Source organism: Musa acuminata, chromosome BXJ1-5 (genome assembly GCF_036884655.1).
Source record: "Musa acuminata AAA Group cultivar baxijiao chromosome BXJ1-5, Cavendish_Baxijiao_AAA, whole genome shotgun sequence".
NCBI lineage: Eukaryota > Viridiplantae > Streptophyta > Magnoliopsida > Zingiberales > Musaceae > Musa > Musa acuminata.
Genome location: NC_088331.1, coordinates 46,365,259 through 46,386,206, shown reverse-complemented (window position 1 = coordinate 46,386,206; position 20,948 = coordinate 46,365,259). Strand labels below are relative to the sequence as shown.

Below are 20,948 nucleotides of genomic sequence, written 5' to 3'. Positions count from 1 at the left end.
GTTATAGTTTTATGAGGTCCATCGGACATGTGTTTGTTTGTCTTAAGAACTACTCGTCAGCTGTCGGTCATAACGATCGGCCCAAACGCACACCTGTGGAACTACGTGGCTACATTAGTCTCCCCACATCATCTCTAAAGGTGACGTGGTCTTACGTATATATGTCGTGGCCAGGTTGGAAATAGCGACGTGGCCTTGCATATATGTCCCATTTAATATTGACATTACCTTCTCGGAAGTATCAATCATATTCTCGCACGAATCCTAAAGTTTTGTGGAATGGCATTGAAGTCTTGTTCCATGGGTCCCACTTGAGTTCTTTTCTCGTTGAGACGAGATAACGTTTTAATGACCGCCGTTCGTCGTCCACGTCCTAACGCTACGCCGCAGCGGCAAGCATGGCCGCGCACTCGAGAGGCCACATCTGCCACTGCCTCGGCCGCATCGAGGCCGTCCGGCGAGACTCTCCGGTCGCCATCTCTGGACTCCGGCGGAGGACCGGCGGAGAGCTAGTGAAGGGCGTCCGCTCCCTCGCCCGCGGCCTGGCCGACTCCGGCGTCGCCAGGGGTGACGTCGTTGCCGTCGCCGCCCTCAACAGGTACAGCACCGCACTCTCTATCGAGCTTCTCCAATTCGATTACTTTGATACGCAATGGCGTTTGTTTCTTTCCGAGCGACAGTGATCAGTACATGGAGCTGTTCCTCGCCATCTCCTATGTCGGTGGCATCGTCGCTCCTCTCAATCACCGCTGGGTAAGTCATCGTATCCTTCTCGGGTTCCACCTATCTTAGGTTCATTATGTCGCTTGCATCCGCCAGGTAAGGTTTTTGAATGCCTTCGACTGCAGCTTAGCATTATTTTTCTCATGACGATCGATTGGGATATGCACTTCTTGCACCATACGGGGATGATTGAGAGTTGCATTACACTCTGGAAATGGTCTTCTAATTGCTGTTGTTGTTACTTGAAGATTGTGTGGTATTCAAACACAGTAAGCACAGTGTCCACATCTTATAGTCGATTAACGAAGCAATCTTTTTGGTAAGGGTAGGGCTTTGAGGAGGCAAGGATGGCGATGGAGCTCGTAAAGCCCAAGATGTTAGCGGTGGATGAATACTGCAGCCCATGGGCTGTCGAGCTGCAAACGAGCGACAGTTTGTCATCTATAAAGCTCTACCTTCTTATTGGGGAGTCGTCATCCAGCTTCAACTGCAATCATAGTTGTATGCTCTTTCCACTGAAATGTTGTCCCTCTGCTCATAGAATGCTTAACGCATATGGAACTAACAGAGCTTCTCTATTTTCAAGCAAGTTTATTATTTCAATTGGAAGATTTAGTTCGATGTTTGATTCTTTAATGTTTTTTGTTCTTTGATGAAAGAATTTGTGATTTTACTTTATGTATTTGCATGTCCAGATCAAGATTTGCTTCATGGATTTGACTGTCATCTGACAATATGTTTATAGATATGCACACATTTAAGAATACCAAGCATATGATTTTTCATTTTTTCCAACTATACTCAAAGAGAAATATGCTCTATAAAGTTTCTGTGCTGCTTCTCTTTTGTTTATCTTTCAACTTATCATTCCTTTGCAGCTTTGCGTTTAAATCTGATTCAGAGGCTTGCCAAACCTATGCCAATAATTGATCCGATTTGTGCACCAGAGGACATTGCTTTAATATGCTTTACATCAGGTACTACAGAATCCTCCCCTGAATATGCTGACCATATATCTCAATATCTTTTAAATTTCTCTAGCTTTGGCTACTATGTGGTTTTGCTTCTGATTTTAGTCTCTGCTGTGTGTTTTTTGGTGTAGTAAATTGTGCAAATCTGAACCATGCACATGTCCTCTTCAGAGCAAGAGTTTTATTTTTTTTTATTGATTATGCTATTCAATCTGGAAAACAGATACAATTCATAATTATTCTGAGCAAGGTATACAGTTTCGAATGATACCGTCCGGTATAAACAGTATTTTTTATTTATAAATAAATATATATATAAATCTACGACATCGCCCTGCATGGGGGAGAAGAGAGGCGACGTCGTAAATTTTTTCTTTACATATATATATATATATATATATATATATATATATATATAAGGCAACGTCGCCCTGCTTGGGAAGAAGAGATGGCGACGTCGCATATTTTTTTAAAAACTTATATATATAAATAAATAGATATATAAATAAAAAATATTATATATATATATGCGACATCGCCTTGTTTTTCTACGACATTGCCCCACCTAGGGAGAAGAGAGGCGACGTCACACATTTTTTTTAAAACTTATATATATATATATATATATATATATATATATATAAGATTATATATATATATAGAGACTATGTCGTCTCATTTTTCTGCGATGTCACCCTGCTTGGGGAGAAGAGAGGTGATGTCACTGAAAAAAAAAAAACTTTATATATATATATATATATATATATATATATATATATATATATATATATACTGCTCGGTACCATACCGTACCTAGAGAATGTCGAAACTTCCGTATGGTACAATATTTCAATCCTTGCTTCTGAGAGCTTAAACATCATAATTAATAATTTTATAAGTACTTACCTCTTCAAAAATGACAAATCATAAATCTTGTTTCATTTTTCAGGTGTAGTATTATCACAAGTGATTATGTAATGGGAGCTTTCTTTTTTAATAAACTTTCGCAAACTAGTACACTTTTCAAATGATTTTCCACATAGTAAGTATATATATATATATATATAGGCAAATTCTTGTAGATTGTTTATTGTGCCACTTACATGAATAAAGACACACTGCCGGATCTTTTGACATGTCCAGGTGGTAGTTTCAGACTTTGTTACTGTTTCATAACTGCAAGTTTCACTTTATTCAGGAACCACTGGAAAGCCAAAGGGTGTAAAGATAAGCCACACAGCTTTGATTGTTCAATCCCTTGCAAAGATAGCTATTGTTGGCTATGGTGAGGATGATGTATGCTCCTTTATAAATGCAGTCAAGATCTTAGTTTTATGGTAATTAAATCTATAGCATGACACTTTGACTTGTTCACTCTTCCAGAATCTACAAGATGATGTTTTGAGCTGTTTCTCCTTAATCGATGAATAAATTAGCATTTTTCCGAAGGGGGCATTTATGCAATAAATATTGAATTAATTTAGTTCCATTTTTCTTAATTCACAATATGCACAAATGCTGAGAAAGATGCATATAGCCAATCACAAATATTTAGAACACTAGGCCCTTTTATTGTTGTTGTTATGTTATAAATCACATTATGCAGGATCAGTTTCACAGATATCATAGCCTTTCAGTTGATCTGATAAAATTTGACCCAAGAACTAGGTGTCTCGCTGGATGATTTATGATTAATGATGTAGTTTATGTATCTTCAGGTTTATCTCCATACAGCTCCTTTGTGCCACATTGGTGGGATAACTTCATGCATGGCAATGCTATTAGCAGGGGGTTGCCATGTTTTCATACCCAAGTTTGATGCAAAGTTAACTTTTGAAGAAATAAAAAATCACCAAGTGACATCATTTATTACAGTCCCTGCAATGATGGCTGATCTAATATCATTTTTAAGGTAAACATCTACTTCCATGGAACAACATATGAACATAGCTGAGCTTGGATTCCTCCATTTCTTCTACATCTCTTTTCTGTTCTTCTCGGGCATTGAATTTGACTTGTTGATAGTAGAAAATGCAACATGTGGAGTGATGGAGAAACTGTACGCAAGATTCTCAATGGTGGTGGTGGCCTATCAGAAGAGCTTACAAAGTGTGCCAGTCACTTGTTCCCTCATGCTAAAATACTTTCTGCTTATGGTATGTCAACATCCTTTGTTGGTTCTTTATGCTTTTTTGGTTATACCAGTCTGTGGTAGCTAATTATTCTGGAACACTACACTGCTAGTGTTACATGTGCAAAGACCAAACTGATGTTCCAAGGAACATGAGTGGTTTAAATAGATATCCAATACATACATAGTCCTATATCTCCCTGTTTGTTTATCAGAACTGATCAGATATATGGTATATCCAAATCCTTCTATTTAAACATCTTATAAAGAACCAAGGGTATATAAATTTTTTAACTATAATTTCAGTTCAAGCACAGAAACTTGTTACACTTCCTTGAGATCCTGAATTATTTTTGCTTCTGAAGAAATAGTTTTGTATGACTTGACAGGGATGACAGAGTCTTGTTCTTCATTGACCTTCATGACCCTTTTTGATCCCATGTTTAAAAATTTTGGTGTATCTTTTCATGATAAGATCAATGTTGAGGCAGACTCACGGCATCACCATTTAGGGGGAGTGTGTGTTGGGAAGCCTCCCCCTCATATTGAGCTGAAGATATGTGGCAGTAGTGACAATTGTTGCACTTCCTTTGTTGGGAATATCTTAACTAGAGGTTTGCATGTTATGGTTGGGTATTGGGACAGCACAGATGTAATTATGGCAGAGTCTGCAGAGAACAGATGGCTTGACACAGGTGACATTGGCTGGCTTGATGGCAAAGGTGATCTGTGGCTTGTTGGCCGTGAAAAGAGTCATATAAAGACTGGAGGAGAAAATGTTTACCCTGAAGAGGTATAGAGAACTTTAGATTCTTCAAGAATGTTTTTAGGGGCTCTTTGGATTATTTTCTGCTGCACTCTGGGATGCTACCCATCATGCATTATAGAGATATCTTTCTTTTCTGATATTGTTTTGTTATTGATGGCTTAGGTTGAAGCTGTGCTTTCTCAGCATCCTGGAGTCTTCAGAGTTGTGGTGGTTGGTGTTCCTGACATCCGCTTCACAGAAAAAGTTGTTGCTTGTTTAAACATAAAGGAAGGTTGGAAATGGGTCGATCATAGTTCTAAATACTCACTGGAGGCAAAAGAAGTTTCGCCTGAGATCTTCCAAGATTATTGCAGGCAGAGCAATTTAAGCAGGTCTAGTGTCCCATCTACTTCATTGAAGTCAATTTGAGAGCAACATGATATGGTTTTTTAGCTCCTAATTCATTAGTATCTGTTGTTTTTAGATATTGTCTGTTCTGTTCTTCATACTTATAATTTATTATTAATTTTGGTTACTAGAGTTATCGGCCTTTGAACCATGTCACTAATCGAATTTAGTTTCAGAAGAATCTGACTATGAGAATTGTAACTGTGTTACTTTCTAACTTCATTGCAGATTCAAGATACCAAAGATCTATTCTTTATGGAGAAGACCTTTTCCATTGACTACCACAGGGAAGTTAAAAAGGGATGATATAAGAAAAGAAGTAATGTCTTCCATGCAACCAAGGAGCAATCTGTGATATGAAGATAGTTTTGAGCAATCCATGGTTTGAGCGACGATTGGTGATAGGTCATAGAGGCAATTCGCTCGTAAATTATGCTAAAATCAATTAATTTTGATCAGCAGAAGCTGTATCATCACTGAATCTGCCGAAGAATGTTCTTTTTTCTGTTCTCTCTTATGAAGATCTGTATCTGAAAAATTGTCCAGTATTACAATACTTGACTTTTATATTTCAAAGAAACAGACTATTTCTCATATCAGCTACTAAAGTTTCGACATCCTTTGAACTTTCCAATCTATGAAACAGCTACTAGATGTGAATTCTCATATTATAGGTGTTTAGATGTTTTATCAAATCCCAGCAGGTCATTCTTGATGTGAAGGAGCCTCATTTGTGTCTTGGATTCTACAATTCTCTATAACTTCTTGTTCATGTGAGCATGTATCTTAAGGATCGTTGAAAGCTTCTAAATGATATGACACCCCTTGAAACAATTACAACTCATCATAACTAGGGTTTTGAATACTGGTCTGTATCGGCGTACCGAGCTCTGCTCAGTACGGTACGTATCGATATATATCGTCGGTACGTCTTATCCTAAAACCTTAAAAATACCTCCACCTATTACGTCAAGGCATACCAACCGATATGCCTCGATAACAGTCGATACGCTTTAGTACCGATCGGTATGCCTTGGTACCGATTAGTATGCCTTAGTACTGGTCGGTACACCTTGGTACCGGTCAAAATACTGGTACCGCCCGATAGAGAGCAATCCATGTACCAGTATCCTTTCGAACCAATACGTACCACCTTATACCAGGTAGTACACATTGAAATTGAGAACCTTGATCATAACCACTATGATGGATCATTATTTGTCTTCCTTCCATAACTATTAGTTCTTATAAGTAAAATATTTTGTATTGTAGGGAATTTTGTATTAGGTTGTAGTAAGGAAAAAAACATGTGTCACATAGGAAAGCAATTTAATAACAATCAAAACATTATTTCCAAAAATTTACCAGTAAGAGTATCATTTAATATTTATAATATATTATTTTACTTGGCCATAATGACCATTATTATAGGAAGTAAGGGGTAAATATAATTGCTATTTTTTTCATTTATTATATAATGGAATGGAAGAGATAGCATGACTATGTTGGAGAATCTCCAACATAGTCATGTGTGTTAGATGAAGATAAAGATGAATTAGATAGTAATTCCATGCTGACAAAAATTACAAAAGCTGATAACTTAACGACTTAAGACTCTTCTTTCTTTTCTTTCTTTTACGACCAGAATTTTTCCTATACTATGCTACTAAATTTGATTAAACATTTTTTTAAAAAAAGGTTGAAAACTATATTGTGCCCAAAGCTCAAAAAACAAAATTCTGATCATTTTTAAATAACTCATACAAAGTAAAGTCTGAATCGGAATTCCTAATAAAATAATTAGGATTCATGCAAGGAAAATGCAGTGGGTAAAGCGAGCTTGATAGACCTGCTTTTGATAAAATGCTACTCTGTAAATGTTTATGAGTAGGTGCTGAATTAACAAGTAATATTTACAGTTAAACTTTGGTAAAGAAGATAAGATCAAGATGTTTTCTTCAACTTCTGTTGTCTCAGCCTTATCTTAAACAAATTCTTTCCTCACCCAAAACTGTTCTTATGAGGAACAGGTTTTATAATCTGTTATTACCTGAATTAATGGTAGCCCTTCCATTTGTGTTGGAGTTAGTCTTCCATACATCATGATAACACTCCAAATCAGGGAGATGCTAAATTTAGCTTCACACTCTGTCAAACTAAGTTGGAACAATGAATGAACTGCATCCATTCTTTCATTGCTATTCTAACATCCGACGCAAAGAAAAGAAACCAGAATTAGCAAAGGAAGAAAAGTTTTCATAAATTCTTTGTTTCTTTGTTCTACTATTTTTTTTTTTTCTTTCTTTCTTTCTTTCTTTCTTTCTTTCTTTTGTTTGGTTCGTTCCAGTAATCTTTCACCTGAGTGGACCGACAGTTCGGTCGATCCACAGGGTAGGAATCAGTACCTTATGGCCTTAATTCACTTTTGGCGATAGTATCTGTAATTTTATAGTTTTTGTTGCGTGGATTTATTGTCATTTGAGGTCGAGTAAGCAACTTGAAGAAGGATGGGTGTCTGTTGCTGCTTCAAATCTTATAACGTGAGAGATGAACCTCAAGAGGTGAAAGCTGAAAAAGGAGGGAACAAGCTTTCCTCCCAAGTCAATAACCTTTCAACTGAATCTGGTATGTTTGATGCATTTACCTGATGACAATTAGCTTTATCTTCCACTACAAACTCCACCATTTCATTCTACTTTTCTTGTTGATCACTGAGAACAAATTTGATAGCATTAAATGAACCAGTCTATTCTACAAGGAATCAGATGTCAGCGATAAAATATCATGTATGGCAATCAGATATTCTTACTCATTACAGAATTGTATATCTAGCTTAGCCTTCAATTTCAGCATTCGATATCTGAGATTGTTTCTGTAAGAGCATTTTTCACTGTCCAGCTTGAAAACCATGGATTAGAGCCTAAAAAGATGTCTTCTTGCAATCTTATTTTCATAGAATTTGTGCTGGTCTGTGTTCATCAGATGAAATTATTTTGGTCAGTTATAAATTCAATTTTAAGATGACATCTCTTACTTATAATTAAATTTTCTACGATATTCCTTTAATTTGATTCTTTCCTGCCTACCAATCTTACAACAATACTTTAAATTTACAACTGTTAAAACCCCATAAATTGAAACTGATGTTCAGCAACACCTTAAATTAAACTTGTGCAGATACCCTCAAGCTTAGATCTGTAGCTGAAGTGATCTTACGGATAGGCCAGGGGAACAATTCCGCTCGTGTTTTCGCATTTGATGAACTTTCAACTGCAACAAAGAACTTCAAAGTAGAATGTCTGCTTGGTGAAGGTGGATTTGGTAAAGTTTATAAAGGTTACCTTGTGGATACAAATCAAGTAATGCCAATTGCCACTTCTACTTCATAAGCTCAATCAATGTTGATTTGGTTTCAGTAACCATCTTCATTCAATTTCTGCAGGATATAGCTGTTAAGCAATTGCAAAGAAATGGCTCACAGGGAAATAGAGAGTTCCTTGTTGAAGTATTGATGCTCAGTCTACTTCACCACCCAAACCTTGTCAATCTAATTGGCTATTGTGCTGATGGAGATCAAAGAATTCTGGTCTATGAATACATGCCGCTGGGCTCATTGGAGGATCATCTTCTCCGTAAACCATCAAGAACTTTTCTGATCCATTTGACTAATAATTATTAGTAACCACTGGAATTTTCTACAGATCTTTCCCCAAGTAAGAAGCCGCTGGACTGGACCACAAGAATGAGAATAGCGGAAGGTGCCGCTAAAGGCCTGGAGTATTTGCACGATACAGCAAATCCACCTGTGATCTATCGAGATTTAAAGGCATCCAATATTCTTCTCGATAAGGACTACAACCCAAAGCTATCTGACTTTGGCCTTGCCAAAGTTGGACCAATTGGAGACAAGAGCCATGTATCAACCAGGGTGATGGGGACTTATGGCTATTGTGCTCCTGAGTATGCATTGACAGGACAATTAACAAAAATGTCTGATGTATACAGCTTCGGTGTCGTGTTACTGGAGATCATAACTGGAAGGAGGGCTATTGATGCATCGAGACCTTCAAACGAACAGAATCTTGTTCATTGGGTATGTTCAGATGATAATTGAGTTCATTTCATATTTTTCCTGCCTAATTCTGGTACATAGCTTTAAGCAGAGCTCTGAGATTAGCCTGATTCAAGAACTTCTGCAATCCACTGTGATATGGTTTATATGTTTTGAAGTTTTCACTATAACCTTAGATGGCACCACTATTTACATGGTGCTGAAGTAGCAAGATGATAATATTAGTGTGATTGCAGTGACTTGAACTTTCTGAAAGATCCATTGTCATTAATTAGTACACAAGCAAATCTGTATAAAGGATGCAATGGTATGAAAGATCGACGTGTGTGATACCCTAATAATGGAAAACCCTTTTTGCTTTGAACCAACCAACTGAAATATATTTATTTGGCATGCTTAATCAAATTTCTAAAAATTTGTAGGTTAAAGTATGCAATAGCTGAACTCAGTGCTAGCAGCTATGGTGAGCTTATCGAGGCATCATCTCTCCTTAAATTTGCACTTAATTTCATAATTGACTTGTTTAGAGCTCATTTCCTTGACTTGTTATAACAGTATCACACTACAAATTCTCGTTCATTAATGGTGTTAAATGTTTGAATGAAGTTAATCCAAGTTTACGCATCTAATACTACTCTTAAGGCATCAACTCTGCCACTTATCAGCTTTATTTGTTTAACCAGCAACACAACATTGTATTCTGCAAAGCACTGTGGTATGTATGATCTTTGCCTTCTCAAGTTTTCACTAAAATCTCAGATATGCTATTTTACTGATTTCAAATTTGGCACACTTATTCACAACAGTTGCAGTGATTTAAACTTTCTGAAGGATCAATTATCATTAGTGCACAAACAAATCTGTGAAAACAGACAACAAGAAATCATGTCTCTTTATATGTTCTATGCCGAGGTTGTGGAAGATGAAGTTTTGCACCATTTACCAATGTAGAAAGAATGCAATGTCATGAAAGATAAAGGTTTTGATACCCTTACAATAGAAATCTTCTTTTTCTTCTCCCCTTACTTTTCTGACCGAAACATATTTCCTTGGCACGTTTAATCAAATCTCTAAGAGTTTGTAGGTCAAATTATGCAATTGCTGAACTCAGTGCTAGCAGCTATGGTGAGCTTAATGAGACATCATTTCCCCTAAGCTATGCATTTATTTGATAATTGGCTTGTTTAGAGCTCATTTCCTTCACTTGCTATAACAGTATCACACTGAATTTTTCGACCAAGTTACTCTGATGTTTATGCATCTAAGACTAATCTTAATGCTGTATCTCTGCCATGGTCACAGTCTCTTGTCTGCCTAATTTGTTAACCCAGAAACACAACATTGTGTCTTGCAGGCAAAGCCACTGTTTAAAGATAAGAAGAGGTATGTGGAGATGGCTGATCCATTGCTGGAAGGCAAATACCCATTAAAAGGCCTCTACCAAGCTATTGCAGTTGCAGCAATGTGTCTGCAAGAGCAAGCAAGCGGCCGTCCACTGGTTAGTGACATTGTGACAGCTCTGGAGTATCTTGCAACTTCATCAAATGATCATTTTCAAGACTCAAAGAAAGAAAAATACACTGCTAAGGAGATCGGTGAAGGAGACAAATCGAAGTCGCAAGATGAAAGAACTCGGAATTCGTTGAGATGCAAGGAAGATAACATCGAGCGCGTGTAGTATGAGACATGTTTGTGGCTTTTTTCTTCTTTTTTTTTTTTTTCTATTTGTGCTCTTTGTATATTTAAACGTAAAACTCAACCATTCCAAAATGATGCTGGAGATAGACCTCTTTGTATGAACTAAGCTATCCTTGACACTGTCAATTATCAGTGAATCCATCAAGGGAATGATGAAGAGTTATAGATAAAGAGAATTATAACTGTACAAGATGTAGGACTATCTAAATTTTGAGAATGCATTGCATTGTTTGCTGTGGAAATGTCATGGAATGTTATTCTATCATCACACTTTTCTTTTGATCATAGAACAGAAGTAAATCTAAGATACATTGCACATACATGATGAATCTGGAAACTGGTGTATTACATGTCATGAATCTCACAAGTTTTGAGGATTTAGGTTTCAGATTTAGATGTCATGAACTCAGGCCTCATAGCAGATGATATAGAAGATCATTGATGAAGACCAAGATGTAAATCCCATGTAATTAAAGGGAAAATATGTATCTAGAAATTAAGTTTATTTACACAAAATTAAGAATATTAAAAAAAAGAAGAATATTAGGGATGATATATATATTCATAAATAGAAGTGGCAAATCCCAACTCCCAACTAATAATTAACTCACCATAAATCATTTTGGTATAGTTATATTTCTCTCTAAATAAATAAATAAATAATTTAATTTAATATATATTTTATATATATATTTATTTATTTATTTATAAAAAAAATATTGAATAAGATTGATCACAGTTTCATTTGGCACATCCAAAGGGCATTGATGTAATTGTATAGTTAGGGGTTCTATATATATCGACCATGGCGAGGGCTTATCCGAGCTTCTCATGCTGCGGTTCAGTGACCGATGGCGTTCCATGTTTAGGGTTTTGGAGACGCACCAAGCGATGGTGGAATTACGGCTTGTAGGGCTTATATGAGATGTTCTCTTCCTCTGCTCCCCTTTCGCCTCCTCTCCATGGCTTCTGTTGCGCTCCCCGCCTTCAGTTCTCTCGCCACGGGGTCCTCTCCTCGTCTCGGCGCCCCTCCTCCCTTTTCCGCTAAATCCAGGTCTTGTCTTCATCTTTCGAGACCTAATCATGGTAAGGATTTCACCTTTGTTGGCGCTTCCTCTCCGAAACCTTTCCTTTCTCGGGCACGAATAGGGTTTTCTTCTAGAATCGAGCGGCGATTTCTCGCGTTTGCTCCCCGAATCGGGGGCAGTGGGAACTCGGAAACTTCGCGGGTCGATGAGGATGATGAGATGAGGGGGCAGAGCACGATGCCGGAGAGGTTTCGCCACCTTACAAAGGAAGCCCCCGATCGCCCAGTGAGGTGGCCATGGGTTGTTGGTATGTATACCTAATAATTTACAAGGTTGTAAGCACTAATTACTTGTCTAACAGTGCAGTGTTCGGCCAAGGAATATTCGGCAGTCGGTTGCATGAGCTTATGTAGTTTTAAAGATTTTTTGAGTACATAATGCAAACTAATGTGTTTGTATCTTTGGGTTTTTATCGTACGATGTCACATAACTATCTTATGCATTGTATTAATGACATTAAGTTGGAGGGTTGCCTCTTGTGTACTGTGAAATAAAGTCTTATGGTTTAACAGTAAAATTGATTTAGAACTGCACTTTATTTGTTGCCAAATTTAGTTCCAAAGGTTTGTTTTGAGTGTTGGAAAAGATCAAAAGAATTAAGAATGCAAACATGAGCTTTTGGATTCAAGTTATTAAAACTAATAATTATCTTCCAAGAATCCTTGGTGAATCATTCTTCTTTAGAAATATTGGTAAAATTCTTGTTCCTGAGTACATTATCTTATTGTTAAATTGATAAAGTTTTGTTGGCGATGCAGTAAAAAACATGCTTTGCTTATTTTACCATTTATCTTATATTAATTTTCATATGCAGATAAATTATTACCTTTGTACTAGGTAATTTTTAATATTATTTTTGCTGTCTTATTGTTTCTTGCAGCACTTCTTTTTCTTGTTTATGCCTGGCGGACTGTATTATGGGAACTCACAAATTGGAAAAGGACAATGTTGGCGGTCATGCATTTCCTTGGTTATTTAGGCAAACTGATCCTAGCTGTTGTTTTCCACTATGTTGGTGATTTAATCACTGTGCTTATAAGATGCATTGAGTTCTGCCTCAATTCTGCAAGATATGCTTATGCCAGTGTTGTGGCATTTGCTCCTGTACCAGAGCTGACGAGGGTAATCTTGTTTGCTACAGCTGTATTAGCCATTGCTGAAGCCACAGTTCCAGACTCTGTAAACAGCCAATCACATCTGCTTACATTAGCAGGGTTTATTGGGTTTGGGGTGGTCAAGGACTTTGTTCCTGAGCTGCTCTTCTGGTTGTTCCTGTTTGGGTTGTCTTGTTACTCACGGTTTATTAAGAAAAAAGATTATATATCAGCGTTACTGCCATCTGCTGCTGTCTTAGCAGCTGTTGGTGAGCCATGGGTCAGAGGCCTAGTCATGGGTTCATACTTGGCTGTTGCTATTTTTCAGCATTCTAAGACATCAGAGGAACTCCCGAGTAGAAAATTGCCTGCTACTGGTAGAAGACTTCCAGAGCCTCTCCTGCTTGCGGCCATGGCTATTGGAGTTCATCTTGCTGCCAAATGGATCCGATATCGACACTTGACATGGATGATAGCTTGATTGTGTGTATTGGACATTGATTTTTGGAGCTTTGTAAGATTACAATATTCCTGAAATTAAAATTGATGTTATCTAAGATTTATTTTATTTTATTTAACTGATCAGAAATTAGTGCTACCCTGCAGCTAAATGGTATTATCCTATCAGAAATTCCTGTACTTCTTTACCCCTGATAATCTATCTTTGTTTATCTTAGTTCTTATGTAGTGGTCACAGGTACCTAATTCTTTTCTGCAACTTGTGCTTTGCTGCTCTTTGTTGAAATGATTCTAATTTCTGTATTTCAGGATTTGAATTACATGTTCTCATGCTGTAACAGGACATCATTCAATTATCTATGTTGGACATTCTGTGATCATTAAATTTTACATACTGTTTTAATTTTAGTGCAGCTATTCTACACAGTGTCAGGCAAATAATCATATGTTTCCTTTTAGATGTCTGTCTTATCTAATATTTTCTCACATTTAAGGGCATTAACGTCATTGTACTTTCAACTAATAGTTCACTAATTTGGATGTTCTTTTATGTCTACTTTGTAGAGTTTTTGGTCTACCTTTTACTAGCATAATGTAAATGAAATCTTATTATCTGCAGAGATGAGACTATCATGGACATCATAAGTTTGCTCTCTCTCTCCTCTCTCTCTATCATATGTTCCTTTTCTTTCTTTTGATTTAACTCACACATTTTTTTGTTGGACTGTCTATGAGCTTTTGCATTGTCATTATAAGAGATGAGACTATCATGGGCATCATAAGTTTATTCTCTCTGTCTCTGTCTCTCTCTCCTCTTGTTCTCATGTTCCTATTCTTTCTTTTAATTTAACTCCCCAGTTTTTTGTTTGACTGTCTATGAGTTTTTGAGTTGTCCTCTTGCCAAGATATCATGGTAGTTGAGGCTAAAAAACACTCATAAAAAGGGTGTTGTCATCACCTACATCTCTTTTATACTATAGGGGATTGTAGTTGAAAAACAACACAAGATCTTTTGCAATTGCCTCTTTCTGCAAGTTCCATTTCACATGTGCATTATATAAAAGCCATGCTTGCTTGCAGTTTGATTCTCTATCAAAGTGATTGTGGTTGAAGCTAAGTTAATTTTTTTTTTCAGTATTTTCCATGCTCCTATTTATTTTCATGAAGGTTTTGGGACAAGGTCCTAATAATTGTTTATTTCCATTTGACCCTGGATAATATTTGTTTCTTTAGTTCTGACTTTTCCCGTGGCTAGCATGCAAAGGAAGACTCCCTGAATTTTGTTGTAATTGATATGTTTATCTTCTTGTATTGTGCATTTCTGTTGTCCCTTTGCAACCACTTTCTTTGTTGCCAAGTTGGACACCAAACAGTAAACTCAGGTTCTATGATATCTCATATGCATGTGGATAAAATATTTAAGACTTGGCTATTGCTTTATTTTTCAGCACTCTAAGGCATCAGAGGAACTTGTGAGCAGAAAATTTTTCTGCAACTGGTAACACTTCTAGTGCCTCTCCTGATTGCTGGTGTGGCTATTAGAGTACATCTTGCTGCCAAATGGGTACAAGGTTTAATTAGTGTGTATTGGGTACTGATCGTTGAAGCCTTGTAAGATTGCAATATTCCTGAAAGTATAATTGAGGTTTTTGTAGATATCTTTTCTTTTATTTATCTGATCAGAAATTTACATGTCATAATGCCACCCAGCAGCTATATGTTATAATCTTATCGGAAATTCCTGTACTTCTTTATCCCTAGAAATCTTTTTTGGTTCTTACTTTTGTATACCTATTAGTTTTCAGTCGCTTGTCTACTCTGCAGCACTTGTGAAAATGATTGTGGTTTTTGTTTTCAAGGAGTGAAAGCATAGTTCTACTTGCTGTAACAGGATATTCATTCAATGCCCATGTGGGACATGTTATCACTAAAATTTACACTTATTTTTAGTGCAACTATGTTCTACTCATAGCATCAAGTAAACACTGACATGTTTCCTTTCAATTGTCTGTCTATTTAATATTTTTGTAACATGCTTAAGGACACAAATGTGATTGTACCTTTAATTATAATTTACTAGTTTGGATTTTCTTTTTCTTCTGCTTGGTAGAATTATTTGGTCTAACCTTTAGTAACATAACATGAATGAGATCTTATTATCTGCAGGGATGAGACTATCATTGGCATCACAACTTTTCTCTCTCTCTATTGTTCCTTTTTTTTCTTTTGATTTAATTGGCTAGATTTTTGTAGATTGTCTAGGCAAAATATAATAAGTTTTTGAGTTGAAAACTTATTATATTACAGGGTATTGTAGTTGAAAATTAACACAAGATCTTTTCCACTTGCCTCTCTCTTCATGTTCCATTTCTCATGTGCATTATATGAAATCCATGTGATTGTTTCAAGTGTATGATGCTGAATGTTTGAAGTGGAAAAACTTTTATTATTGTTTTCTTAAATCTGGGCTGCCTCATGCAGATCCTGACAGGGCACATCAACTATCTTTGTGATGCTTGCACCCACAACCGATAAAATGGCTTTTGGTGCTGAGCAACCTGCATGCCGTGCCCTGGCTGGAAATCCATGCTTTTTTAAGCTTGCTTACCGTTTGTTTCTGTAGCAGATTGGTTGTGTCTGAAATAAAATAATTTTTTCTTCATTATCTCCACGCTCCTTAAAGGTTTTGGGACGAGGCCCTATTTGTTTATTTCCATTCAATTCTGGCCAATTTTTGTTTCTTTAGTTCCAATTTTGCAGTTGTTTATTATGCCAAGGAATGTTTCACTGAATTTTGTGAGAATTGATGTGTTTATTATGAGAACTGCTATGTTTGCTATCTCCCTTTCAAGTTTGTTGACCCTTTGTGGTTACTATCTTTGTTACCAAGTAGATCAGGTTGGTCACCAATCAGGAAACTTCTCAGTTTCCATGGTATGTATGTTAGTAAAATATTCACAATCTTGCAAGATGGATCATCAGTCGTGAGTGACCTTTTCCCTGTTTCTTGTCTTAAGCAAATATGTTTTGCAAGGTTGTAATTGGTTGTTCCACTTCTTGTTTGTATATAGGTGGTGGGAATTTACATCTGCATTTCTACTTGACAGTTGCCTTATTGGAATGCATGGAACCTTCATCTGCGGCTTATCAGTGTCAGGTACATCCCAATTGTTTCTATTATATCTTAGCTTTTTCCAAATTTTATTAAAGGATATCCCAATCCAGTTTATTCAAATCAGATAAATCCAAATTACCACAAAAGAGAAAACACTAGTTTAAATGTATCCGAACCTGATACAAATAGAAGCCATGGAAGTGTTTGAATCTTAAGACAAGCTTGACATATACAGCAAGAAAAAGTGAAGAAAATTTGAGAGTGCAAAGAATGTTCACAGATCATTCAATACACCAATCAACAAACACATCAAGCTTTCAGGTTACTCAAGTAGAGCTCGATAAGCTTTTTCAATGTCTCAAAAACACTGGTGAAGGGGTCAAGTGCCACTGGTGCCTTTAACTCTAGATCTGGAAATTGATTCGTCAGAGCTGCCTTCATTCCGGACATTGACATCATCAAAGCTAATTGGCTATTGGACATTACTTCACAGTCCTGCGGAGTATCTTTTATCTTAGCAGGATCATACCCAAAACTTTCCAAGTATGTTTTGTACTTGTCGATGAATTCTGGTCCAGGATTTGGAGTCCTCGAGTAGATCTGGTTTAAGAACACCATCAAGTATTAGCATCCTTCAAAATGGTATGTGTCTAAAAAAGGAGAACCAACCAAAGCATTTATTTATCATGGCTTATCCATGGAATTTAGAATAACTCCAACTTTAATAATTATGTCAAGTCTTATTCAAACTTACGCATCATTAAAAATAAAAATAAAAAAAACTACAAAGCAAAGGAACTATCATACGGCTTACAACCGGATCAGAGTTTTCGTGTCATACCTGAATGAAGCTTCTGTCTTTAGCACCAGATACTAGAGAAAAATTATCATAGTCGGTTGCGATCACATCGTAAGGCTCCTTCGGTATGAATGGAAGTGTTGGAAAACGAAGGTAACATTTCTCTTTGATCATCTCTCGTCTCTCCAAATCAGTTTCAGCTTTTTCCATGCCCTCCTCAGAAAGACATTGGACCCTTCCCCTTATACCAGTGATGTAACCATCAGGGCCACCATGAACACAAAAGGTGTCTACTTGGATTGATGGGGTTTGAGCATCAAAGGTATATATTCCCTGAAATTATGAATCAATCTGCCATGAAATATTACGAGAATGCAGTATAAATTTACAATGCACTGTGGCATTATACTTTCCATACCTGTGTGCAATGGCAGTCTTCCTGCCCCTGGCCAGCAAATCCACGTTTAAGTGAAGCCACTTCAAACCATCTTCCAGAATATCTCACTGGGTCAAAATTCTTGGCTGTCATGCCTCTCATCATCATCATCATCACATTCTCATTTCTCTCATCTGGCATTTCATCGAGTATTGAAGCAGGACCATTGTCAATAGCAGCTGCAATCTGGCATAAACTCCCATGATGGGATGGTTCTGCAGCAACAACCTGGTCAGAAGAAACATTATGTCCTGCCATATTGGACTCTTTTAACTTCGTTATCTTGATCTCAAATCCTGCTTCATGCTATTCCACTTTTGCTTGTCAGTTAACATAGATATGTCCTTCAGGGACTTGGTTACCTGGGTTGAAGAGGAAATGAACATAATGGAAGCAGCAGCAAAGGATGACAAAACATGTCTAGCAATCACCTCCTCCCTAGATTTGGTCACCCATGATGAACATGTTATATATTTTTGTCCTTGAACACAGCTTCCCGACCTACAAATAGTATATCAGTAGTGCTAAGCAGCCAACTCAAATAGGGTTCTGAACGATGAGATAAGCAATAAAACCTGAAATCGGCATGCTTAAACATGTTAAACATATCCCCTGGTAATTAATTCCATACAAGTAGTAAACTAAAACAAGATAGAAGAAAATATGATGATGAACTAACTAGGTATTAAATCTCAAGTACCAAATCTTAAGTGCTGGGATGACATTTTGCTAAAGCTTAGTGCTCCCAGGTTTTGTGAGACCTAGAACTGATTTGGAGAATTAACTTGGGCAAGAACAGAGATCCATATCTCAAAATTTATCATTTTGTCCTCTTAGATCACTCCCCCTGCCATCACTGAGTGAACCTTCTATCATCCTGACCCAAGTCATTCCTCTGTCTCTCCATCAAGTTGTGAGGTTACTGGCTAAAATTAGAATCAAGCTTGAAGAATGGCAATGACAGTGCTAAGCACATCTCTGGAGTTTAGACATTGGAACAATTCACATCCTCTAGGGTTTCCTCATCCCCAGCTTTTTGACTTCAGAAATTAGAAGCATTTCCATGTTGTTGGTTTGACCCATTTTTCAACTTCCATATCCACAAATGAACTGTAATCAACTTGAAACAGATCATACGAGAGTAGCAACACATTATTAGAGCTTTGGAGTAATATAATTCTCCCTCTTTTTGGAAAAAATATAACAATAAACTATACATTTCTTGTGAACTTGGCACATTGGTATCGGGGTTTCTGCCTTGATACTAGTGGAACATTAGGTCTTTGATGGTGATGAAATCGATGATGCCTAAATCGACTTGAGATCGACTTAGGTGCATACTCCACAACTACATCAAGATGGAGGTCCAAGTGAGTTTTTCAATTTGGTGTTTCCCATATCTCAAATCAATCCCATCAAATGTAGAGTAAATTCAGTATAAAATAATTGATTTTATAGTCCAATAATAAGGGTAATATTTCTGTACAAAATATTTCTTAATTGCCCTTCTGGCCCAACGTCCACGTGGCCTGATTATTGACCGGGTTTTACCCCCTCACGGCTGACTGTGTTGCCTTGTGTACTTATACTATCGCGTGTCGAGCTGCTATTGGTAGAGAAGGATTTCCCTATCAATCTCTAGAATAATTGATTTGCTATGGGCGATCCCATTACCCGACCTAACAAAACAAACCTGAATTCACCTTCGACACAGATCTAAAGTCCACATTTTTGTTGCTTTCAACCAAGAAATCCTTGTGTAACCCTATTCACAAGAATGGGACTTTGGCATTCTAGCGGACGATTTCCGCTCAACCTTGCGTCCCGTGTAGAAAACCCAGGAAGAATTCGAAATCGCGTCAAAATCCTCTGCCAATCCGGTATGCAATGCATCTCCGAGTTCGGGGGATTCGAAGGTCCTCGAAATTTCGAGGCACAATGATTCGGAAAAAGCCGCGGAATCCACAAAGAATCACTACGACCAAGAAATGAGAGAACACATCGAATCTTCACAAAAGCGCAGCAAGAGATCGAGGATCTTCACGATCCAACATACCGAGAGGGTTGAGGAGGAGGAGGAGGATGTGGCGTCGGTGGTGGGCGGCGGAACTGCAGCGCCTGCAAGGGAACCATGGCCCTTCTCCGATGCCGTGGAGATTCTTCTTCTTCAGATAAGCGGAGAGCGATCGCTACCACTCTCTCTCTCAGCTGATCAATCGAGCGTCAACTAAGGGCGCCGTCACGCCCAGTAATATTACGACGTGTACTTGGAAACTAACCAACAGCCGGGGAGGAGTAGGATAGTTATCCTGCTACAAGGGCACAGTAGATGCTATCATGGGCTGTTCTGGATCATTCTGGGCCGGTAGTGATAGAGGAGTATGATTGTTAGCCTGCGACGAGAGGACAGTAGATTGAGACTTCCGATAGTTACGGGGCCGTAATACGATTTGTCCAAAAATACGTTAGATATAAAAGTCCACTTTTCATATAGTCACTTATAATTGATATTTTTTTTTAGATGTTAATAATAATAATAATAATAATAATAATAATAATATCCGAAATGAATACATCCATCACCGTTCACATCAAACTGAGAAATCAAGATCCAGTCGACATCTGTACTCGAAGAATCGTGCAGAGAACCTCTTTCTTGGCCTCTTCTACATGGCTCCATTCGTCCATTGCCAAACCATGGCTTTCCCCATCACTGACCTCTTCTTCCACGTGTAAACGCAATGACACCTAAACCATCTCAAATTAGCCTCCTTTTTTAGTACACCTCGTCATGCTTTTGTTGGCATTACGTGGGACTCCAATGCCATCAACAATAATAAGCCATGTTTAGGTAAATTATTGAACGCCTAATTATCGCACGCATATAAGCCGCCAAGATTCTCGTGATATGAGATTATATTTAATTGACCGCCGGTGTCGGTCAACTTACTTAATATAATACGTACAAAAAAAAATAGAAATTTCTGGTCAAAATAATTGAATTGTCATTATTAATGGAAAGGTTTAAATCCGACGGCGGAGATCGCGGGGTCGTCGATCTGGAAGCTTCGGCTGATGGATGGTGATGGCGTGCCGACGTCGTTGATGATGATGATGATGGGGAGGTGACGTCATAAAAGACATTTTGGCGCCTCCGGTAAAATTGGCGAGTGCATGTTGCCAAGGCGACGATGGGGGCGTGGTGG

General features: G+C 37.6%; 4 protein-coding genes and 1 non-coding gene across 7 annotated transcripts; 4 read left to right on the top strand and 1 right to left on the bottom strand.

Moving 5' to 3' along the window:
• The first annotated feature begins 344 nt into the window (after positions 1–344).
• LOC135674663 (2-succinylbenzoate--CoA ligase, chloroplastic/peroxisomal-like) lies at positions 345–5,575 on the top strand. Of its 3 annotated transcripts, none has more exons than XM_065184729.1 (10): positions 345–598; positions 681–753; positions 1,053–1,224; positions 1,602–1,700; positions 2,893–2,990; positions 3,413–3,606; positions 3,723–3,850; positions 4,215–4,618; positions 4,757–4,965; positions 5,210–5,575. In XM_065184729.1, exons 1-10 carry the CDS (start codon positions 399–401, stop codon positions 5,334–5,336), a joined length of 1,704 nt encoding a protein of 567 aa, XP_065040801.1. In that variant the 5' UTR covers positions 345–398; the 3' UTR covers positions 5,337–5,575. The 3 variants fall into 3 exon arrangements, with proteins under 3 accessions (XP_065040801.1, XP_065040800.1, XP_065040803.1); XM_065184728.1 differs by having other exon boundaries at positions 3,720–3,850; XM_065184731.1 differs by having other exon boundaries at positions 532–598; positions 1,048–1,224; positions 3,720–3,850.
• A 1,177-nt stretch (positions 5,576–6,752) lies between these two features.
• Positions 6,753–10,941, top strand: LOC135674664 (probable serine/threonine-protein kinase PBL7). Its single transcript, XM_065184732.1, has 5 exons — positions 6,753–7,606; positions 8,159–8,340; positions 8,424–8,613; positions 8,683–9,074; positions 10,408–10,941. Exons 1-5 carry the CDS (start codon positions 7,489–7,491, stop codon positions 10,729–10,731), a joined length of 1,206 nt encoding a protein of 401 aa, XP_065040804.1. The 5' UTR covers positions 6,753–7,488; the 3' UTR covers positions 10,732–10,941.
• A 637-nt stretch (positions 10,942–11,578) lies between these two features.
• Positions 11,579–13,490, top strand: LOC135674661 (uncharacterized). The gene is made up of 2 exons (XM_065184726.1): positions 11,579–12,086; positions 12,720–13,490. Exons 1-2 carry the CDS (start codon positions 11,672–11,674, stop codon positions 13,412–13,414), a joined length of 1,110 nt encoding a protein of 369 aa, XP_065040798.1. The 5' UTR covers positions 11,579–11,671; the 3' UTR covers positions 13,415–13,490.
• Positions 13,491–14,294: 804 nt separating this feature from the next.
• Positions 14,295–14,403, top strand: LOC135675277 (small nucleolar RNA snoR97). The gene has a single exon (XR_010513855.1). It is a non-coding gene; the product is annotated as a small nucleolar RNA snoR97 (small nucleolar RNA).
• A 2,239-nt stretch (positions 14,404–16,642) lies between these two features.
• Positions 16,643–19,984, bottom strand: LOC135674662 (chloroplastic lipocalin-like). The gene is made up of 5 exons (XM_065184727.1): positions 19,799–19,984; positions 18,105–18,243; positions 17,725–17,970; positions 17,349–17,639; positions 16,643–17,107 (listed from the first exon to the last, which is right to left on the bottom strand). The coding sequence occupies exons 1-5, from the start codon at positions 19,873–19,875 to the stop codon at positions 16,817–16,819; spliced, it is 1,044 nt and encodes a 347-aa protein (XP_065040799.1). The 5' UTR covers positions 19,876–19,984; the 3' UTR covers positions 16,643–16,816.
• Between the last annotated feature and the right edge of the window lie 964 nt (positions 19,985–20,948).